General features: G+C 42.5%; 10 protein-coding genes across 10 annotated transcripts; 5 read left to right on the top strand and 5 right to left on the bottom strand. All coding sequences in view use genetic code 12, as the record gives it.

Moving 5' to 3' along the window:
• Positions 1 to 5: 5 nt before the first annotated feature.
• On the top strand, positions 6 to 737 carry PGUG_02964 (TRAPP subunit; the record flags this gene model as incomplete). Its single annotated transcript, XM_001485185.1, has 1 exon — positions 6 to 737. The coding sequence occupies one exon, from the start codon at positions 6 to 8 to the stop codon at positions 735 to 737; it is 732 nt and encodes a 243-aa protein (XP_001485235.2).
• PGUG_02963 (uncharacterized protein) lies at positions 726 to 3,506 on the bottom strand (the record flags this gene model as incomplete). Its single annotated transcript, XM_001485184.1, has 1 exon — positions 726 to 3,506. The coding sequence occupies one exon, from the start codon at positions 3,504 to 3,506 to the stop codon at positions 726 to 728; it is 2,781 nt and encodes a 926-aa protein (XP_001485234.2).
• Positions 3,507 to 3,584: 78 nt separating this feature from the next.
• Positions 3,585 to 4,247, top strand: PGUG_02962 (uncharacterized protein; the record flags this gene model as incomplete). The annotated part of the gene is made up of 1 exon (XM_001485183.1): positions 3,585 to 4,247. One exon carries the CDS (start codon positions 3,585 to 3,587, stop codon positions 4,245 to 4,247), a length of 663 nt encoding a protein of 220 aa, XP_001485233.2.
• A 31-nt stretch (positions 4,248 to 4,278) lies between these two features.
• PGUG_02961 (uncharacterized protein) lies at positions 4,279 to 6,060 on the bottom strand (the record flags this gene model as incomplete). Its single annotated transcript, XM_001485182.1, has 1 exon — positions 4,279 to 6,060. The coding sequence occupies one exon, from the start codon at positions 6,058 to 6,060 to the stop codon at positions 4,279 to 4,281; it is 1,782 nt and encodes a 593-aa protein (XP_001485232.2).
• A 461-nt stretch (positions 6,061 to 6,521) lies between these two features.
• On the top strand, positions 6,522 to 7,283 carry PGUG_02960 (uncharacterized protein; the record flags this gene model as incomplete). The annotated part of the gene is made up of 1 exon (XM_001485181.1): positions 6,522 to 7,283. One exon carries the CDS (start codon positions 6,522 to 6,524, stop codon positions 7,281 to 7,283), a length of 762 nt encoding a protein of 253 aa, XP_001485231.2.
• Positions 7,284 to 7,300: 17 nt separating this feature from the next.
• Positions 7,301 to 7,915, bottom strand: PGUG_02959 (peptide alpha-N-acetyltransferase complex A subunit; the record flags this gene model as incomplete). The annotated part of the gene is made up of 1 exon (XM_001485180.1): positions 7,301 to 7,915. The coding sequence occupies one exon, from the start codon at positions 7,913 to 7,915 to the stop codon at positions 7,301 to 7,303; it is 615 nt and encodes a 204-aa protein (XP_001485230.1).
• A 165-nt stretch (positions 7,916 to 8,080) lies between these two features.
• SPT3 (transcriptional regulator) lies at positions 8,081 to 9,061 on the bottom strand (the record flags this gene model as incomplete). Its single annotated transcript, XM_001485179.1, has 1 exon — positions 8,081 to 9,061. One exon carries the CDS (start codon positions 9,059 to 9,061, stop codon positions 8,081 to 8,083), a length of 981 nt encoding a protein of 326 aa, XP_001485229.2.
• A 1,582-nt stretch (positions 9,062 to 10,643) lies between these two features.
• PGUG_02957 (uncharacterized protein) lies at positions 10,644 to 12,044 on the top strand (the record flags this gene model as incomplete). Its single annotated transcript, XM_001485178.1, has 1 exon — positions 10,644 to 12,044. One exon carries the CDS (start codon positions 10,644 to 10,646, stop codon positions 12,042 to 12,044), a length of 1,401 nt encoding a protein of 466 aa, XP_001485228.2.
• Positions 12,045 to 12,058: 14 nt separating this feature from the next.
• On the bottom strand, positions 12,059 to 12,745 carry PGUG_02956 (uncharacterized protein; the record flags this gene model as incomplete). The annotated part of the gene is made up of 1 exon (XM_001485177.1): positions 12,059 to 12,745. The coding sequence occupies one exon, from the start codon at positions 12,743 to 12,745 to the stop codon at positions 12,059 to 12,061; it is 687 nt and encodes a 228-aa protein (XP_001485227.2).
• A 748-nt stretch (positions 12,746 to 13,493) lies between these two features.
• Positions 13,494 to 15,041, top strand: PGUG_02955 (uncharacterized protein; the record flags this gene model as incomplete). The annotated part of the gene is made up of 1 exon (XM_001485176.1): positions 13,494 to 15,041. One exon carries the CDS (start codon positions 13,494 to 13,496, stop codon positions 15,039 to 15,041), a length of 1,548 nt encoding a protein of 515 aa, XP_001485226.2.
• Positions 15,042 to 15,052: the final 11 nt, after the last annotated feature.

Here is a 15,052-nt window from a genome sequence, read left to right as displayed (position 1 = left end):
CAGTAATGACAGACAAAATCATACAGCCGTCTGTTTCGTCCCTTTCAAGTCTTCCCGTGGACTCTAGTCCCGGTTTTGGGTATAATCCAGCCGTGGGACCAAGCTCCAATGCTATAACACCCGAATCATCCAATATTATTCTCAATAAAAAGACCATTAGCCTCACACCTACTTCCCTCAATTCCATATACGATCGTAATCTCAATCGAAAATCAGCCGAAATCAACTTGTCGGCGTTGTCGTTCTTGTTCTGTGAGATAGTCAGCTGGGCTCATAGACAATCAAAGGGTATACTGGATTTGGAACTGAGACTCAACGGCTTGGGGTATCAAGTGGGTCAACGATATTTGGAGTTGGTAAAAGTAAGAGAAGGGTTCAAGTATGGCAAAAGAGAAATTAAGATCATAGAAATGCTACAATTTCTTCACCTGCCAATGTGGATTGCCATGTTTGGTAAATCTGCAAATGAACTTGAAAAGTCTCAAGACTCTGACAACGAATACATGATTACAGATAACGTACCGTTGGTATCGCAATTCTTTGTCGTTCCAAAGGATTATGGTAATTTAAACTGCTCAGCATTCATTGCTGGAATCATAGAGGGTGCTCTCGACTCTGCTTTTTTCAGTGCTACAGTTACGGCTCATTCTGACCCTCAAGATGGATTTCCCTTAAGAACCGTGTTTGTTATCAAATTCGAAAATTCGTGCATTGAAAGGGAATCATTACGATCCTAAATGCTGACTATGTATCCTGGCTTGGCTTAGTCCAAGTCGGAGTAAATGCTGAGGGTTATGCTGAAACTGTCGCCAGCGAAGAAATCTTTTCACACTTATATCTTTACTCTGAAGCAATTCGGCCTCAGTTTTGTCCAAGGAAATCTGAAACAGAGCCCATAGTTGTACAACGGGGAAAAAGTCCGTCATAAACGGCCCACAGGAAAGCTGGAAACCGATGGAATTTTCATCTATCCCAATTGGTTCCGGAGTCCATTCAGTTGGAGACCTCGACAGCGATCTGGTATTTCTGGGCCCTTCATTCATTGAAAGATATTCTTGCATAGACAATGTTAGTTTTCTGGATCGAGACGAAACAAATGTAATCACTTCGTCTCGTAAATAATTGAATGGAATCAAAATTGGTTCCTGTGGTCCGTCCCATGATATCAAATCCAGCTCATATAAAATGTGCCCGAAATTGGGCTCGAATGGCAAACTAGGTAATTGTAAAAGAGAAGTCTCGTCAATGATGTTCTGATCCACGAACTCGTTGACCATTACTGAGTGTTGGAATTGAGACTTTGTTCTTTCACCAATAACGTCTGACAATGATAAGGCATCGGCCTGTGAAGCGACAGACTCAAGTGAGTAACCTGACTCGATGATATCTTTTGCCTCGAATGAAATACTGGTAAGTGTGATCTCACTTTCTGCCGAACAGAGCGGCTTAGAGTTGCATAGAACTTGAGTAGACATAAGTCCCAGTCGCAAGTCGTTAGGATCGAGTTTACTCAATATGGAGTCGTCAATATCAAATCCTTGAGAAATTCCACATAACCAAATGTAGTCTTTGATAACACTTTTTGAACCCTTTCGACTAAAATCAAGGATTGTGCCCGCTTCCTGAGCCAAATTGAGTATATTATTGGGAATCATGGACATGTCATGACAAGTAAGAATAATGGGACGACGAGTTACGTCCATGGTCTCATAAATAACCGACCAGAAAGTCTTGTCCTGGTCGAAAAGAATATCACAATCTTCGAAAAGTAGAATTCCCTTTTGAAAATCGCCTTTCACTTCGTTATTTGATCGATGAACAAGATGAGTCGTTGCAATTTCCTTTATGTTTGATAATATATCTTTTCTTCCTCTTCCTTGTCCGGTATTTACTTCATGAACGTACCCATTAAATTCTTGGGCGGCTGCGTAAACTGCACTTGACTTTCCACACCCATGCGGCCCAACCAAAATCATAATTGGGTATGTCGGTTCCTCGTCGTCAATCTCCGTGTCGTCTATAAAGTCGTCAAGGGTGTCGCTTCTCGACCGCTTGAAATTGGACGAAGACTGGGACTTTAGTTTGTCTAGCGTGGTTGTGATCCACGTTCGCAAGTGTCGTTGTTGAGCTGGATCGACCAAGACATCGGTGGATGAACGTGGTGCAAATTGGTCTGTCCAGAGCAGATCGGATTGCTTGTGGTTTTCCTGCTCTTCTCGTGTCAAGTCAACTACTTCACAATCAGAAACTGGGTCTTGTGGTGAAGAATATACTTTTTCAATGCGATTGTAAATGCTGGTTAATGGTGAATAACTGTGTATCGATGGAACCTTGTTTTCGACGTACTGCTTTAGCTCGGAGAAAGACTGAAAGCCATTTTGCTTTTTCAGTATTTTCCTTGGCTCCTCAAAGATCTTTGATTGTTGTCCATCAAAGTAGTCCTCGTGGGAAATACATGGAACAGTAGTTTTTCTAGGTTTTAGTCCTGTAAGCGGCCTTGCTTCTTCCAGTTCGACATTGCGTACGTGAAAGCTGTCACGGAGAATGATTGGAGGCTCAAGCTCTTTTAGCTTTTGAAGAGGTGACAAACGAGGCTCGATCGCCGTAGCACGCTGCATCATCAGCTGGAAAAGCAGTTTTGCACTGGTTCCTGGTAAGTCTATATTTGAATTGGTGCCTCTGGAGAATAATGGGTTGCTCAATTGCTTTAACTTGCCAGCGTCAACTTTGAGCTTGACAACCAACGACTTGGCTACCTTCGGCTCAGCAATTTCTCTGAGTCGCGAAGACGGAAGCTTAATGACTGCAAAGTACGACTTGCGTTTTGGTTTGAGCATCAAGTAGTCTCTGGCTGACATTCTTCTGGTAGCATTGTTGTAGATTTTTGATTCAACCTCCATAATATCTTCCGGAATGTCTTCAGTAATGTCTTCATCCACGATTATAGGCTCCGGTACTACTTCGGTGGAAGTTTTGGAATTGTCTCTCTTATCTGTCTCCACTTTGAGGAGAGTTTTTCGGGCACTGGGGCCAAATGACGCAAGAAACTCCTTGGCCGTGACACTCTTTATACCTTCATCGTAAAACTTTTGCTCCAAGTTTGTAATATTTACCGCATTTTTTATGGTGTTTTCTTTGTTCATCTGTTTAAGAGTCTTATGCTTAACACCAAGAGCCGGCTCAAAAGTTTTGATGTGTTGCGCTGTATCTCGATCTTGAGCGAGGTGATTATTCTGACTTCGTGAAAGATCTCCAAAAAAATCCATGATTGACTTTTTTGATTTTGGCCGCTGCACAACTATTCCGCTGGCTGGCTCATCGTAATCGGTGTTATCTTCGTCACTTCTTTTATCATTGGTGAAACTGCTGTTGTTTGGCGTTGCAAATGAGCTAGCACAATGACCATCTGAGAAGTCCAGATGTTCCATATCTTCATTCAGGAAGCTATTTCGGGACATGGTAGCTCCTAGCTGAGTTTCTGACCCTTCATGCCCAGCTTCTAGCATGATAGGGTAAGTGGATTTTCGTTAGATGTATAGTAAATAAAACGCGCTCGAATTTAGATTATTGAAGATTGGAGCGAGATGGGGTTCCAAATGAAGATAAAGAAAAAAGGCAAATCTGTAGGCTCAGACTCTTCTTCAACACCAAATAAGAGCTCAGTGGCCTTTAGCATACGGAAACGACAGCCTGAAGCGTCGAAAACATCGAAATCTACAACGTCGTTTGGACCTGAATCAGATGAAGAAGATGAAATAATCCATAAAATTGACTCATTTGATACTAAAAAAGGAGGAGCTATTGCCGACAATAAAGCTATTAATGCCAGAGAGAAAATTATAATACGACCAACTCACCTTACTACTCGACCTCGACCGAAAATAGAGCGCAACACTATGGCTCTGATGACTAGAATTAATGCTAAAACTGAACAGGAACTTGATCAGAATATTATAGATAACGACCTGGGTATGGTGATAAACTTGGAACAGTCTGATGAAGAAAAAGATGTGGAAGAAGCAGAGTATGATAAAGTACCTGTTGATCAGTTTGGAGCTGCGCTACTCCGAGGTATGGGATGGAAACCTAATAATAAAAGAAAAGACTCGCCAGAACCCAGTTTGGAAAACCGAAAGAAAGGAGTGGTACTAGGAATTGGGGCCAAACCTGTAGAAACAGAGTTAATGGACGATTTATTCGACAAGAAAAAGTTACTGGTGCCCATGGTAAAGAGGCTGAAAGAATGAGAACAAATGAAGATCGTTATTCGTATATACATTATACCATTGCACTTAAACCAAGAACCAATAGTTGACTGGCAACAGAATGCGACCATGATGAGGACTTTTCCTCAATGATTCGTTTCTCGTCCAAGTGAACCATCTTGAGCAATTCTTCATAGACGTCGTTCACAATCAGGTCGAAAATTCGAGTGTCAAAGATATTTTCAGTGTTATGCAAGTCTGATAATCTTTCTATGGCGGTGGACTGCACCACTATAGGAGGTGATGAACCGCCAAGTTCATTAGCAAAAGCAACCAAGGACCTCAAGTCGTGCAAGGAAATGAAAGGTGTGTTGGTTGAGGTGGCCATAGGCATATACTTTGGAAGGGTAGCCTTGAGATCCTTGAGTTTGACCTTGACGTTCACAACGGCATAATCGTTATTTTGTATGGTGGAAGGTTGAGATTCCTTGGATGAAAATGTGGTGTAAATTGCAGCCAAGGCTCCCTTCAATAAATTAGATTCGTTACTTTCCTGTTCATCCGATGGGGTCAGTTTTGGATCGGTTAAGGAAAGAAGCTCTCTAAAAGAGCTGGAAAACACATTGCTAAATTTTTTGTCTTCTTTTTCTGATAAACTAGACATTCGAATATCGGCAATGATTTCTGCTTTTCCATTGACAATCCAGTTGAATTTTGTACGTGGGTTCTTTTGAGAAATAGCTCCCAAATCAATACCATCAAGTTTGAAACGCACCGTTCTTTGGGCAGAATCGGCGCTTGCGGTCTCTGTTTGACGTTTATGAATGGTGAACAACGAGTCGTTCATTGAACCAGTTACGATGTTAGCATTGAAAAAATCAAGCAAGATTCTGTCACCTTTCAATTGCGGGAGATCACAATTGAAGACCGCAACTCGAAATGGTTCGACTGCTTCAGACTCGTGAATATCAAAGTACGAATCGTGTAACTTTACCAGAGAAAGTTCGTAGGAAGTATCGATTAATGTGGCAGGAGAGACACTTGCCTCTTCATTTTCGGGTGAATTGGGAAGGTCGTATTGGTAATGCATGGTGTCGTTAAACCTGTAACTTGGGACCGAGTCGTTCCCAACGGTCATATGAGGCTCTGAATCATTCTCATAGTAAAGTTTGAGGTGCATGCCATAAATATCAAGTTCGTCAATGATACCTTTTCCCTCGTACCATTTCTGGAACGACAATGAAACATTTAGGGCATCTATTGTACCGTCAAATTTTGTTTCTGGCAACGTCGACACAACTCTTACGTTCTTGAATCTGAGCATTCCGTCTTTGAGCTCGGGAATTACTTGACCTGGTGTAAACTCCAACTTTATTCCCAAACCTTGCGACACAATTGCACTGGTAAGTTTTCCCACCAATGAGCTCTCTTTCGTCTCTCCAGGAGAAACGGACTTCCAGACATTACTCAATGTGTCAAGAGCGTACAATCCCATAAGGCAGAAGGTGGTTGTTCCTAAAATGATCCAGAGAATGTTACCCATGACGAACCATGAAAGGGCAGCAGAAACGACATCCGAAGCGGATGGACGGTTATTTCGGGTCAAAGGCCATTTGAGGTGTATGAGGGCACGCTGTATGGGGCCACTGGCATGCTTTAATAGTTCGTGTTTTGTAGGAATTATGAGTTCTTTTGAATGCGAAATCTTGCTGGATGGCGGAACTTTGCTGTAATTTCTTTTGGAGGTCCGAAAAGCTAGAAGAGGCAAACGACGGTACGTAAGTGCTTGTATTTCTGGTGCCATGCGCAGCTCCAAGAGCGACTTCATAGGCCGTATTCCTAATGATTTTAACATCGGAGTGGCGAAATGTGATAGAGTTCCAAAGGCCGATTGATGGTATGTGTGAGTGTTGGTAAGAAAGTGTGATTTTTGTTGGATTATAATGCTCTTCTGTCGTCCTTTGTGCTTTATTGCGAGTTTCAGGGCCTGCGAGCGAATATGTTTGAAGATATGCCACCTGGTTGAACGGGTTGCTTGTGCGGAACCAATCTGATATCGAGAAATTTTCAGAGTGCGCGCTTCGGTGGGATGTGTGGGGAAGCCAGCAATGACGAGAATTAAGCTTCTAAACACCGATTAAGGAAGAAGGATGTTTTGGAGTAGGAATTGTGTACATTTCAGTTCTGCAAAACGGAAAATGACCAATATTGGTCAAAGTATTTGGGGGTCTTTCTTGACTGACTGGCTCATATCTGCAGTACGTCTATCTACAGGACGATGAGATGAGGAATTTTTTTTAGACTCGATCTTATAGTATGGCTGCCCCCACTAAAATCCAACAGCCCGAGCTTCCTGTGGCCGAAAAACAGCCCGAGCTTCCTTCTCTGGCACCAGAAGACGATTCCATGCTTATAGACACAAATGGTGTACCAGAACAAGAAGAACACAATGCCACTGAAGTTGCCGGTGTTGTTCTCGATGAGTCTGGAAAGCCCAAATTTGCCGCTGCCACCAAGGTGGGTATGAAGGTCAAGTTGGAGTCGAGAAAAGTGCAGGTTCCACCCCATAGAATGAGCCCATTGAAAAATACATGGCCTAAAATATATCCACCTTTGGTGGAGCATCTCAAGCTTCAAGTGCGGATGAACTTGAAAACCAAGACAGTCGAACTCAAAACCAACAAAACAACCACCGACCCAGGTGCCCTTCAGAAAGGAGCCGATTTCGTCAAGGCGTTCACGCTTGGTTTCGATGTGGACGACGCCATTGCATTATTGAGGTTGGACGATTTATACATCGAGACTTTCGAGGTTAAAGATGTCAAAACATTGACAGGAGACCACTTGTCGCGTGCCATTGGCCGTATAGCCGGTAAAGATGGACGGACCAAGTTTGCCATTGAGAATGCCACCAGAACCAGAATCGTGCTTGCAGACTCAAAAATACATATATTGGGTGGATTCACTCACATACGAATGGCTCGAGAAGCAGTGGTTTCATTAATCTTGGGTTCTCCACCAGGAAAAGTGTACGGAAACTTGCGTACAGTTGCATCGAGAATGAAGGAAAGATATTAGGATATAATGTATATTATTTACGATAAGAGGTCCGATGTCAAGTCGTCCACTTGATTTGTTTTCTGGAACAAATGAGGCGAGAGCTCTTCCAACCTCAACTCCTTGCGCATGGCATATGCATCTTCTCCATCTTGATAATAACTTTTCTCAATTGAGGTGTTCTCAAACTGGAGTGAATCTCTATATAAATGCAAAGCAGCTCTGTTGGATTTCCGGACATGCAACGACACATATTGTGCTTTGAAGGACTCGCACATTGCATATAACGATTGTCTCATCAACTTTTCTGCAATTCCCATTCTTCTATAAGTTCTCATCACCGACAATGATGTAATATGCCCATGAGGAGTTTTATCTTCAGCATCTGGATCGTCTTCCATCTTGCCCAACACATACCCAACGATCTTTTCTCCCTTTCTAATGTAGCTGGTATCTCCTTTAGGATCTTTATATTGTTCGTCGTTTAATTCATCAATATCGTCGTCGGTGGTAGCGACAAAACTGGCTTGTGGCCATGATAGTATATGATACATGTAGTACTTGAGTTGGTAGTTTTCAGGTAGGTTGTGCAAGTTTGCATTTTGCATGGCCTGGATATCATCTATCCTGGCTTGGCGAATCGTTATACCCATACCGAAAAGTGGTTGGTGAAAATTGTAAGGTGCGGGTGTGGGGGTGTAAAGATTAAGGTGGAAGAAGAAAGAGAAGAAAAAGAGCGGTAAGCATGGGATTTGGTTTAGCAGGTTTAGTAGTAAATTAATGATGAATGTATTATAGTCTATTTTCCTCTCTCTTTTTCATATTAATGCAGTTCTCGTCTTGATGCGTCCACCTCCAAATGATCGCACCGCCTTATGTTTGTTGTCCAACGATTGAAGTCGGCGCCATGCTTCTTCGATATGATACGGCATCAATGGCTTTGCTAGCTCGTCAGGACGATCAAATAGATATTTTCTTCTTCGTTTGGTCATCTCTTTACCGGTTTTCACCATCAGCATTTGAACCAATTTCTCTTCAGCGCTCTTGATGGCCGTTGCTTCCTCGGTAAGAAAGCACACAATTTCAAACGTTAGAAATCCCAAGATATCTATGACATCATCATTGGGCCTGGAATCACATAATTGAGCAATTTGAGCCCATTCCCGAAACCGCTTGGCTTTACGAAATGTGAAAGAAGCATGTCGACATTCTGAGAAATGAACGTATTCCTCTTTTGTCATATTCCTAGTTCTGTCGTCCGCCATCTTTAATCGTTTCAACGACGCAATCGTGGCAGCTTTTTCCTCATCATCCACCTCCTCGGCTTCATCTGCTGCTTCGAGATGCTGCTCAGAAAACATATATTGCACCTCCCAGGGAAGCCGTATTCTCAGTTTCTTGTACCGCGAAAGCATCTTGGACGAATCAACCCCAGTACCTCCTCCGGGAGCACCGGCGCCAGCACCGCTTGCATCTGCACCACCTTCAATCAATGATTCAGTTCCACCACTTTCCTGATCTTTGGCGTTTTTTCGAACGTCTTTCCATGAAAGATACGTTCGTAATCGGTTGACCTTGGCTTTGTCATGCCGTATGAGAAATATAACATCTTCTGGTGCAATTGATTTGGATCCACGAGCAGAAGCAGTCTTGGTAGCCTGAATAAGAATCTCTATAACTTGGCCTCGAACTATATCTTCGATAATCATTGTGGTTTCTACTGGCGCGTCGTTGGATTCACCCAGCACAAACATCATTTGTTGGATTTCCACGCGGTACTTGTACTTGTCTTGGGACATGATTGAATCTCAAACCAACTTAGAGTGCGTTTAACTAATTGTATGGTTTATGTGCAGTGCCGCGATTTTCACTTTCCATTGTGCGGGTAACGTCTTCGGGGTATAAAACCATCGCGAAAACTTTTTGCACACTACAAGTTAATGTAAGTACATTATGATGACTAGAGTGCATTTGGCTCGAGACATTCTGTCGATGTGGAAAAAACCTCGCTACCTTACTATTATTTGTCTGACAGTACTAACCATAGACTTATGAAAAATTGTACAAAGGTAGATACATAGATGTAGGCACCTAAGAGCGTGCTGAATGGCGTCTTCAGATGAGACTGCGCGTAATATAGGCGAGCCGGTAGACGATTGACAGAGGTGCATGAACTTACATAAATTTTGTGATGACATGCAGCTAGATCATGCACGATATCAATCTTGACGGAAATCTTTTAAGGTTGACATCTCGCGTAGCGACGTTCATCTCATCTCAAATATTTCAAGGGCAACTGTAACCGTAATAGGTGGAGTAATTTACGGGCCGAATAAAAGCACAGAGAAAATCTAAGTTTACGAGGCGGTGCATGGAATATTTTTGTTGGGATAATAAACCCGCCTTACAGGCAAATATTTGATAAAAATCGTTCGATATTTAGCCACCATGAGTGTTGATCGGTCTTATTAAAGCATGTAGTGACGCTGATCCGTACCTCCGTAACTCAGCATGATGTAATATTGCATGCGCTTGTTGTATGGGTGTAATGATATACGGACAAAACAAGGCGCAAATTGCCGAACAAAGAATGACGCAAGATCTCGCACGCCTCTGCATGGTTATTGTTTGGTTTGTTCGCTCGCAAGGTGGCTCCGTCGACGGATTTGTTAGCTCGGGTGTTTAGGAGCCGTGCCGAAAATATAATATTTTCATGTCAACAAACATATGCCATTATTTTGTCGACGGTACGTTGTCGCCCAATACCCCCGCCTCTCACCTCCTCCGCGGCTAGTCGCACAGGCCTGTGTAACTGGATCGGAGTAGTCACCTGCGTCTGCATGCAAATCGTTAAGCACCCTGGTTCAGGTTGGTACAGCACCTTGCATCCCCGTGCATAATATCTCCCGACGCAGTAAAAAAATTGTAATCATCCCTTGGTTGCCAAACAAGTTAAATACTTCGTATTTTATTCGGCCAAAATCTCACCAAATTTCTTTTACCTTAATTTTGCCTCGCCAATCGCATTTGTGACCTGTCACTCCTATTGTTAGTAAAAAAAAATTTGTTCGTTGTCATTTCTCATCTGGTCACACTTGCGAGTTAGTACTTGTTTTTGGCTTTATTTTCAGCCGCCTATTCGGATTACCGGCTACTGTATAGCTCCGGGCTTCAAATCATCACATTTCCTGGAATCGAGTTTTAAAAAACCATCAACACGCTAAAAAAAATCAGCGGCAATTTTAGCCGGCAGCATTGCAATTGACTACTTTATAATAGTCAAATACTGGGTTTCTCAGTACCATCCATCGTTATAATCATTAATGTCGACCCACCCTATCATCCTAATTGGTTTTGTATTTTCTGCAATCGAGTTTCTAAATGTCTTCTGACCTGAATTCAATAGCAGAACTGCCACAAGAAGCAGTGGTATTGGTGCTTCAGCTTCTGGCACGGACATTCTCTTACGGTATATTTGCATTCACCACCCTCGTTAATTTTCCAAAGACTAGTAGTTCCCTGGTCAAAATGGTTGATAAAGATCTTTCCAGTCACATGGCAAGATGGAAAAATAGACGAGAATTGATCAATAATTATGTTGGTCGAATCGAACAACTTTCAAATCATGAAGAAATGATGGTGGTGTTCAACAATCTTTGGGACTTTGTTCGGCCTCAAATCATCAACTTGTTGGATGAAGTCAAGGCTTTCAATTCAAGTAATGGCGGGCCATACAATGACATCAAAACCCACCTTTATCAAGCGTTATTTACCGATTCCAACTGCGTTACAATACTCAAGTTCCTTGCCGAGGAATCTCTTGTTGATTTACTCTCATCTCTCACCCCTCAAACCTTGGACCGTTTCCATATTCCAGATTCATTCGAACTTACTCAAAAAACTGTGTTGCAAGTCAATGGTGCCATTGAAAGCACTGGCAACATTCATAAGCTAGATCGAAGCGCCCACTCAGATGAAGCCCTGCAAAAGCGGACAATTAAATGTTTTGAACTTGCCATAGATAAAGAAATTGCGTTCGATCCAAAAGAAGACCCCAAGCTCCTTGCTAATATTATATTGAGTAGAATATCCAAGAATGAACAGGGAGATAGTCCGAATTCATTCGACGATGAACAGTGCCGTATTCTTGACTTTCAACAACTTTTCACGTTCCACTGTTCGTCGGTCTATATCGTCTATGACTTGGCCGTTAAGTCCATGACTTTAACAATTGAGAAAGTAAAGTATTACGTCCCTAACACTCGGCATCCCGTTTATCTGCAGATTGGATCTCTTGTACAACTCAGAGATAGGACATTTCCATCGTGGTTAGACGGTGAAACGTTGATAGAAGATCTAGTGCTGAAGGGCACGATTGGCTTAAGTCAATGGGACAGTGTGTTTATGTGCATTTCATTTGTACAGAAGTTTACAGGGCTGTTGCGACTATACTCAGGGATACACAACAAAGCGTTGCAAGATCTCCTGAAAACCCCTCGATCGATTCCTGATTTATCTCTTCTCAAAGAAGAAGATCATTTTGTGAAAGTTTTGGAGCAGTATCGAGAACAATTGTGTGACCTTGTGCTGTTAATAACTCAAACCGCACATCCCAAGTTACCACTGGAGGTCAATATAGATTTGGCTCAATTGGAAGAATTGGATTTAACCATCAAAGACACTTACTATACGTTGGCTTACTTTGACCAGCGATTCGGATATGAGTTTGAAATTATGGAGACGATGTTGGGACGGGAAATCGAAATGTTCATAACTAGTTGACACATATGACCTTGTTATATAGCTATGACAATGATAAGCAAAACACATAATGCAACCACCAAGATTCCAATACACCAATCACTAGCACGTTCCTTATTCTTTTCAATGACAAAACCCACTCTCTTCAACCCTCGCTGAAGCTTACTGCCCACAACGTCCATTTCCTGGTCGAGATCGTCGAGCATCATTCCTTGGTCTTCTAATTCACCACCCATCATTGTGGCTTGTAAGTTCAAATTGCGCATAGTTTGATGGATTTGGTCTAGTTGTAAATCTTGATTTTGGATAACTTCTTGTTGCTGATACGCATTGAATTCTTCATCTAATCTGTTACTGTCATTAAAGGGGTTTTCTTCGTGAGTATCTTGAGAAATTCGATTAGACATGGTGGTGACATCTCGAGGACGATGAGGGTCATTTTTACTAGACCATTGTTTCAGTATACTTGTCACTTTTGCATCAAGCTGGGCAAGTATGTCTTTTCGATGACTAATATCATTGGAATTAAGTTGAAACTGGTCTGGATTAGCTTCGCTGATTGTCACAGCTTGTCGGAGATCTCCAATGGTCTCCTGTAACTCTTGAAATGCGTTCTCAAAATCAAGTTTAGTTTCATTCTGTGGTCTATTCTTGTTCACAAACTCTTGGAGCCCGTTCACTTGCAGCCAAGCATCTTCTTTGACCTCATCAAAAGGGTCCATTGTGGGGAGCCTGTTATCAAATTGGTGAATATTCGCAGCACTGCATAAATTGGTTTCAAGTTACAAACTCACTAATATTATGGACCAAGGTGAAAATGGCATAAAGACCGATCCTGAACCCCAGACTCCACAACATAACTCTCCTCCCTTCCATGAGGTCGTAGGAGGCTCCTCAGTACGCCAATACTTGAATAAACATTTAACTCAGCATGTTCTTGATGGACTTCGACAAGTGGCTCACGACAAGCCTGAGGACCCATTGCGGGTATTGGGGGAGTTTTTGATTGAGCGGTCGAAGAGCGGGTGAGGGAGAAGGAAGGAGGGAAGGAAATGGTGAGAGAGAAAAATTGAAGAGAAGGTGAACAAGCAGTATTCAAGCTAAAGTATATAAATTGAATTGTGTTAGAAAAGTACGAATAGATTCAACAAAAGACAATGTAAGTTCTCAAGAGTTAGATTTAGCAGAAATATGGAGGTTTTCAAGTTCTCAAGTTTGTCAGTTATTAAGATGGACTCGGAGTCTCTTATTTCAATTCTGCCAAATTTTTCATTTTTGTAAAATAAGGAAATTACGAAAAATAACCAGCAATTGACTAAGTGACCACAAAGAAGACCACTTCACTCAAAGTCAGCTTTACAAGTCTCGACCTACACCACAATTCGTCTTCTTCTGAAGACTCTTCTCCTCTCACTTTTCCTGCACACCGCCGTTGCCTTCACGACATCACGACACCTTCTTCACCACAACATGTCACTGTTAAGACCCTACTATGACCATGACACGTTTGACGCCGGTTATTCCGTCATATTCAAACCGGGTGTAGGTCTCATAGACACAAACACAAATCGACCTATTTCTTCTTCTCTCGCTTCATCTTTGTCACAAACGGCAGGGTCAGCAAATCGATCCCAAAACAATCCAGGAGGGTTTCGAATTGGAGGATTATCAGATAAGCGGTTTATAGGTGATGTTGGCTTGGGCAAGGCCACGCGGTCAGCCGGGGGTGATAAGAACTATGTTTACGATTTGGAATTCAAAGAATACTTTGATGTCAACAATCTGTCTGAGTTGCTCAAGAATCTCATTTGGAATTTCTTCAAGAATTATTGCAAAAGTATCTTGTCTCAGCCACTTGAAATAGCACGGTTGGTGTTGCAGGTAGGTGTGTTTAATTTTGAACCAAAGAAGCAAAAGAAGGATTATCAGCGGTTATTGGCTGATGACCTGGACGAGTCTGATCTGCCCGATGAAGAGGAAAATTACTTTCAGTCAGCCATCGAATTCAATAACATTTCCGAACTCAAGAAACCATCCAAAACTGCTCATCTGTCCAGTCCCAGAAAGAAATCAACGGTGATTCAGCCGGCTCACACGAACAGTCACAAGATCAAACCAATTTCCAAACACACAATCGATATCATGTCGTCGATAGCTGGCAAAGATGGTCCCCTTGCTCTCTTCCGCGGGATAAACGCAGCGTTTATTCATCAAACACTCTCACACACCATCGAGGCATGGATCACTGGGTTCATTGCTCCATTTTTGGGGATCCCCGATCCTTTCTTTTTGGACTTGACTCACCTGCCCGATCCCTTGAAGTCGTTGTGGCTCTCCGTGCTGGCGTGTGTACTTACAGGAATGGTATTGATTCCTCTCGACTTGATAAAGGTTAGGTTGATGCTCACTCAGTTCACCAAGCCACAGTCAGAAACTATCAAAAACCCTGAGGTGAACTCTCCAGTTGGGGAAAACACTGTTGTCGAACAAGCTCAGAATACCAGATCCATTAGAGAGTCGATCCGCAAGTATCCCCTTCACTTGTTGTTGAACCCTCCACCAGCCATTGCTCTCTTGACAGTCCTTTACCAATTCTCAACCACCATTTTCAGGAAGACAACACCATACCTTCTTTTCATTCGCTTCAACATCGACTCGTACCTGTCACCCACCTTGTTTACGCTTGTCAATTTGTTTCTGCTGATTTTTGAGTTCTTCATAAAGTTGCCAGTAGAAAATGTTTTGCGTAAAGAACAGGTGCGTTTTCTTCTTGCACCCAAGGACTATGACAAACACAACGTCGTGACCATTCTCAACCCGAAGGAGAACTTGATCGTGGACTTCAATTCCGGTTGGGTTCATAATGACGATGATGATTTGCAGCCGTCATTGTGGCATCGCATTCAACGCTTCGGGCTCTTTGATGGCTGGAGAGTGGGTGTGCTCAACGTGTTTGCATTCTGGGGATATAATATCTTGAACTCCAACGGTAACTCCCTTGACGAAGAGAAATTATGATAATGACATGT

Source organism: Meyerozyma guilliermondii, genomic scaffold (assembly GCF_000149425.1).
Source record: "Meyerozyma guilliermondii ATCC 6260 scaffold_3 genomic scaffold, whole genome shotgun sequence".
NCBI classification, from domain to species: domain Eukaryota; kingdom Fungi; phylum Ascomycota; class Pichiomycetes; order Serinales; family Debaryomycetaceae; genus Meyerozyma; species Meyerozyma guilliermondii.
This window is presented reverse-complemented; position numbering and strand designations above follow the sequence as displayed.